The sequence below is a fragment of the Cyprinodon variegatus genome, unplaced genomic scaffold, assembly GCF_000732505.1.
Source record: "Cyprinodon variegatus isolate N-32 unplaced genomic scaffold, C_variegatus-1.0 Scaffold20, whole genome shotgun sequence".
Taxonomy (NCBI): Eukaryota; Metazoa; Chordata; class Actinopteri; order Cyprinodontiformes; family Cyprinodontidae; genus Cyprinodon; species Cyprinodon variegatus.
Genome location: NW_015150473.1, coordinates 772029 through 779003, shown reverse-complemented (window position 1 = coordinate 779003; position 6975 = coordinate 772029). Strand labels below are relative to the sequence as shown.

General features: G+C 37.2%; 1 protein-coding gene across 1 annotated transcript in view; it reads right to left on the bottom strand.

Annotated features, from left to right (window-relative positions):
• Positions 1 to 6975, bottom strand: part of LOC107094156 (transmembrane protein 56-B-like) — a 28581-nt gene that overhangs the window by 13253 nt on the left and 8353 nt on the right. The window contains exons 2-3 of the mRNA XM_015389601.1: positions 5104 to 5273; positions 1279 to 1368 (exon numbers count right to left, since the gene is read on the bottom strand). Coding sequence (XP_015245087.1) covers positions 1279 to 1368; positions 5104 to 5258 — 245 coding nt within the window. The 5' untranslated portion in view covers positions 5259 to 5273. The remainder of the gene's footprint in view (positions 1 to 1278; positions 1369 to 5103; positions 5274 to 6975) is intronic.

The following is a 6975-nucleotide window of genomic DNA, read 5'->3' as shown; positions in this document are numbered from 1 at the left end:
TCAGACTTCATTAAGCCAGGATGGGAGGTTCAGTTGTTGAAGGAGGCTACCTTAAAGACAGAGTGTGAAGCTTAGACCCAATCATACCAGCTTTGGAAAACTCAGTTTTTACCAAGCAGGTCAAGCTTACTGCACCTATTTTATGAAAAGTGGACCTAACAACCTTCTATATCTCCTCCCCTTCACTTCATGGCAGACGTTATAAGAATAGATCGGACATCCTTTTAATGAATGAAGTCTAAATGACAATTAGAGATTGTATTCTAATTATTGCAAGCTGTTTTTTTTTACTTCATTTCAAATTAATTGAATATGTGTAAACAAAACTAGTTTGATTGAAAATACATGTATTCCTGGTTTATTAGTGGCTCATGCTGATTTTCTTCACTTCTTATATAACAAGTTGTCAGAAAATCAATCATATTAGAGAAGAGATATAGAGACATCTGCACCTTTCAAATATGTGGTAGGCATTGATCAATGCCTTCAAGATAGACTGATAAATATATGAAACACTGAGATTTTTGCCTGTCAAAGCAGTTTTTTAATTGTATCATAAGGTGCATCAGCAGGATAGGTGTAGATTTTATTTATGAAATAAACCAAAATTATTTCTAATTAATACAAGTGTCTTTTCAGTAGAAACAAACTTTTGAAAAGGTTGTATTATGCATTCTAAATAGATGTACCAATTCAGCTTGAGCTTCTTACAAAGTCTAATCTACTCAATAACACTGAAAGTTAAGAACAGTGATTGTTTCTTTTAATCAGCAGCAATCCTATGATGTAATATAGGGAAATTAGAGCGTGTTCACTTTCATCGTCACCAAGCAGTTAAAGGTCACAAGTCAGTTAATGTGTTCAGGCTCATCCAACTGCAGTGAGCTGCCCTACAAACATCGTCCAGCTTTTGTTGACCTATGCACTCCAACAGACCATGCTACTGCGCCACGGCACCAACTGCTGTAAAATGTCAGAGAGGTTGTGACACACCAGTCCGAATGGCACTTAATCCTATAAAGTTAAATTATTCATGGAGCCAGTAGTCAAAAGTTATTGCCGTTAATTTTATTAACATCAATACAGTTTAAGCCATGTATTCTTTACTATAGGGCAGGAAAACCATTTATCTGCATATGTTCATGCAGATAATGGTATGGTTTTCCCATCATAGCTTCTTTGTACAAATATGCTTCTCCTATTTATCAAAGAAAAAAAAAAGAGAAAGACTTAAAAAACAGCTTTAAATCAAACAGACTATGAGGTTTGAGGTCTCACCAGACTGGATCTTCATTGACGGCATCATCAAAGAAGAAAATGTAGAGACAGAAGATTCCCACCAACAGTGCATGGAACGTTGACACAGTCCTGGAGAAAATAAATGAAATACGGCAACATTAAAACACTGTTGGAAGGGCGACCGAATATATCATGGAGCTTAGAGAAGTTAGTTTATTAAATGTGCCTTGGAGGGGTCCTTTGGTTCCCGAAAGAGGAGTTTTTAGTATTCATAGTGGATCAACTAATTGCTTGTCATGATTGCACACTGATTCCAGCCAATTAGACTGAGAGATTAAATACTGCTGAAGGGTCAGGAAGAGCGGCACTGAGTCCCAGGCAGTCATTAACATTGCCAGACAGCCCAGCAGTTCTCAGCAGTCACTCAGCGAGACAGAAAGACGGTAACTTGGACTATAAGGCTTCTCAAATTGAATCTGGAGAGGGAGGAATTTCTACAGGGATCCCAAGAGCTAGGATTCATCAGCATTAATCATTGGGTTTCCTCTACTCTTCGCCCACAAGGATATTTCAATTGAACTAGAGCTCTCATGAGTAATAAGTGAAGGATGAAAGGAGAAAAATGAGGATCACACTCATCACGCTTTTTGTGGTGGATGTTGCAAAGCATTAAGTTTCACATCTCATCGAGACGAAAACATGATCCCATCCCAATTTCTGGTTTGACTAAAGCTCCTGTCGCATATCAGCAGAATAAGCATTTAGGGAAGAGCATCAGAGAAAGATAGAATTCCCATTTTCTATCATTTTACACATTTTTTGTTGGCTTTTTATTAGGAAAAACTTCAAAAAAGAGAATCAAATAAGTGTTATTATGAAAATAACCGTATACCAAAATATCCAACTTTAACATGTATATCTGTTTAAAGAAGCAACTATTAAATTGTAAAGAGGAAACAAATTCCAAATCCACTTTTTGAGCTCTTAATGAGTTTCTAGAAGTGCTAAAGTGTTATTCTCTACTAGGGGTGTAAATAATAATCGTTTTGTATACATGCATCAATCCAACAGCCGACGATCCGATGCATCGACACGTTTGCAAGAGTATTGATTCATGTTTTGTTCTTTGTTTTTTTCCTCCTGTCTATTTTTATCCACTTGCTCCTGGACGTAATTCTGACTCCCGTGCTGCAGTGGCGCTAAACCTATTTTGCCCTCCTACCTCGCTTCCTTTAGCCACTTCCTTCTTTCCACTTGCACACACTGGCATAAACAGTAGGCCAGACAGACATAGTGAATGAAGTACAGGACTTTTTTTTGTTACTTAATCTGCTGGTGCACTTATACACTCATTGCAATACTTTTTGATGCAAGGTCTTTCAGAATCTATAACACAGAGGCATTATTATTTTTCAGTGAATTAGGTTTTCATAGGCCTAGCTGGCGTACAATTTTGCTACTCCTGTTATTTGCTGTCGTTTCTCAAATACAATGCATAACGATATTACAGCTTTCATTGCTTTATTTCACATTTGAAACATTGTCTAGCCTGTAAGGTATAAAAAAAAATTAACCATTTAATCGAATCGAATTGTGGTGTATTCTTGAGTATCTAAAATAATCGAATCGTTGGGTCAGGAAATTAATACTGAATCGAATCGCCATGATGGGTGTGCTTTACACCCCTAGTCTCTACAGGTATTAAATAGTTCTCTTTATATGCTGTTTGAGTCATATTTTTCAATCTGTTCTGTTTTATTCCCCATAACATCTGAGTTATGCTCCAGAACTGCTAAACAAGGTTATGGACGCTTCCCAAATTTGAGAAACCACCATTTTTATTTCTCCAACTGAATTTGGTGTCCAAAAGCTACAAAGATGCCAAAGCTGTGATTAAAGTTAGTTCATTTATATAGCACCAATTCACAACTCATCCTCCGCAGGCACTTAAAAAGTCCATTAAATCAAATCATACAGGTTATTAAAATTTTATATCCAAGGAATCTCAGCAAAATATTATTGAGTCAATTACTTTGTAGAATGTGCCCCTCCTGGCAGAAGACATTCTCTTGCATTGTGCCATTGACTTTGCTGCAATCCCATCATAGCGAGCCTTTAACCAGGTCAGCCTGGTTAGAGGCTGGCTCCCACTGATTTTCCACTGAAAAGGCCTGGAAATTGACAGTAGCATATAAAAACAGGAACATGCTTGGAGCCAAAAAAAAAAAAAAAGAACCCCACAGCATGGTGTTACCTCCACTGGGTTTCATGGCAGAGATGTTGTGATCAATAACATAATTGGGAGGCTTTGACCATAATTAAACCGGCCTCCTACTGCTGAGCTCACTGATTAATGCACTTCTTGCCTAGTCTGTCATTTTAAGTGGATTATCATGTCTTAGTAGATTGGTCATAGTGCCAAATTCTTTTAATTATCAGATTAGTTGTGCTATCTGGACTTTTTTTTCCGCTTATTAACTCATATTCTTTGAGAAACCAACAATTATTTCACAGAACAGTTTTATGTAAAAGATGAAATTACATTCAAAGAAGGACTTACATTTTGAAGTTAGTTGCACCGAATTTTATATCATGGTGTATTAGTGAGGGGGTGGCTAAATGTTTATAGTGTGGAATGATAGAAGAGGCTTGATCAAGGATGGAAACACATTTGTTAACTAAGTTCTGAAGTAGCGAGTATTAATTTAATTTGCAATATAATCACAATATCAGAAAATGCAATCTTTAAATCACAGAGGCACTCAATGGTTATGTTACATTTATACGACGCAGTATTGGGGCCAGGCTACAGATTTTTTTTGATTTTTTTTATTCAATAATAAAGCCATAATATAATGAGAATAAAATCGTAAAATTACAAAGAATAAAGTCATAACATTATGAAAATAAAGTCGCAATATTATGAGATAAAAAAACAAACAAACAAAAAAAACGTCTTACATTTAACAAGACTAAAAGCCTTTTTTTATTTTTTTTTAACTCCAGTCCATTAAGCGGTGGTAATATGTTTAAAGTGGATTTGCTTCCATTAAAAAGTGAAACACCTCCAACTAGCATGCAGAACTATGTCTCCTAGTCAGAAATAAGCACTTTTCCAAACAAAGGTTACAGTAAAATCTTGCAAAAATATACTCTGGAAAAGCAAGCTTTCAAGGGAATGAAAAAAAACCTGAAACCCTGGAGTAAAACATCGACATGCTTGTTGTGGTAAGTACAAAGAAAATTTATAATAAAATCCCAATTGCATTATTGGTTGAAAAGAATCCCCATTTAAACTTTTAGCAAAATGGTTCAGGCCTACTCTTGACATCTCTGGAGGGCATATAACATCACTAATATTAGCCTACAAAATAAAGTAGGTACAATTTAACAGATTGGAAGACATTGATTAAAACCTTGGTCCATAACTGATCTGTGCTCTTTGCCTCCTGCTTATTACAGTCAAACATATGGCAACATTAAGCTTTGCATTGCCTGGTTTACATAAAACAGTCTAATGCTGTGTGTTTTACAGCATGTAAAACATTCATTATGCTGAGCTTGACTTTAAAATACTAAAGTAAGAGAAACAAAAACTAACTAAAAATAACCTATATTCAATGCTTCTAGCAGTTTAAAAGAGTCAGATGCAGAAACGTTGCACATCACACATTGACTCAAATGTGTGAGTCACATAGCAGTGTCACAGGAAATCTGTAGGCTGAATGTCAGCTTATGTCTTTGAACGCAAACCTCCCAGTGGTTAGCGTAAATGCAGAGAGGAACCTTACAGCCTCTGCTGTGCAATGGGGATGCAAACAGGTGCGTTACAGTTACCACAGACGTAAATCAATCTCAGGTCACCTTGAGTTCCACTCCACCTTCTGCTTGTCACTGAGGCCCAAGAAGCCGGTGCTGATGCGTATAGACAGCCAGGGGCTGACTCTGTGGAAGAGCCACTGGAAGGTGAAGAAGCTGGTCACCGAGATGGTGAGGATAAGCTGGCTGAATGGGTCCATGGCCACCCAACCCCACTAAGGGAGGACATAGAAAAGAGATCAGGGTCAAATACAACTGATTAAAAAAAATGGGTAGTTACTAGAACAGTAATAAAAACATAGATCTTATTAAACAAGGTGCTGTCAACTCCCCTTGGACTCTGAGCTGCTTTCTATCTAAAACATTCCTACCACCTACTCAGTTACATCTACAGGAGGTGTTACGCAACATAAATGGGACACAAGTAGTACAGTTCCACGACAGCATTACATGACAAAATCCGTCTTCAACATGTGTCCAAAAAGCGGTCACTTTCATGTTCCATTTTTATTATTATCATATAATCCTAATTGCTTTGGTTATCAGTCAGAACGCACTGTAACCCATTCATATCAGGCATTTAGAACACCCCAGATGAATAATCTGTGTTCAGTACAAACTTGTGTTTAGATGCAACAGCGTGTAAATAATTAATCATTCAAGGTGCCTGTTATTGTGAGTGTGACAGTACTGACATCCGGAGGATGTAGGAAAAAAAAGGAGACTACCTGCTTATACACAGAGGGGAAAGTCGATCTAAACTGCTATGCACATGCTCATACATGGCCTGCACACAAAATGTCACTGCAATGTTCTCAAAGCTACAGATGGAGCTGCTGCTGGGGAAAACTGGTTGCTTGAATCTGGCCTCATTCGCTGTCACTGAGTCACTCTGAGTCACTCTGAATGATAACCTCTGAGAAAGCATGATGTGTTAACAGGCACAAGTCCAAATAAAGGCAGCTTTGCTCATTCAAATGCTGCCACAGAATTACGGTTGAATAACAGTACTGCATGGCTGATAGATGGTTGACCCAGGCATCAATAACGCCACTAAAAGCTAAATACATGGTCTATTCTGTGAGGCCTGGAACAAATACAGCTGTAGGTATATTAGCCATATGAGTAATATGAGATCTAGGATGGAAAAAAATGAATTGGAAAATTCCAAAATATAAAACAGTTAATTTGAAATCATATATTTACTGTATAGGAAGAAACAAGACCCTTAAGCTCAACGTCTGACTTCAAATCAGACTAATCACTTCCTGTTTTAGGCCATTTTAGCCAAATAATTCATCTACCCAAGGCAAAAATAATAGGGGAAAATGTTTCAGAGTTATTATCTATTTTGAACTTCAGAATTTTAAATGCATTTTGTACAGTATTATAACTTGTGCTCAATGGAAACTGTTTGGGTACGCTGTACCCAAACAATATACATCACTCAAAAAGCCCCTTAAGCTAACCTCTACATAGCATCAATTCAGTTGAGCAAGTGGAGTAGCTACAACTTATCAAAAGTGAGTAACGCTCAAGGATGTTCAGAGGCACAGATCCATTTTTTCCCCCGATCCAATCCGATACCTGGGCGGAGCGTATCGGCCAGTACCTGAAAAGATCTGACACGACTAGGGCTGGGCGATATGACCTCAAATCAATATTACGATAAATTGGTCAGTTTCACCTCGATAACGATAAATGCATGATAAATAATCCAGCTCTTCCATTAGAAATAAAGGCATATGCAGGAAATGCAACTGATCTATTTATAATTTATTTACTGAATAAATCACATCACATATTACTTTCAATTAAAGATTAAAGTCTTATACCTATTGAGGTTTAAAGATTCAACAATGACTCATTGAACAGGAGAAAACGTTACCTCTCTTGCAAACAGTTTTGCACAAAGTT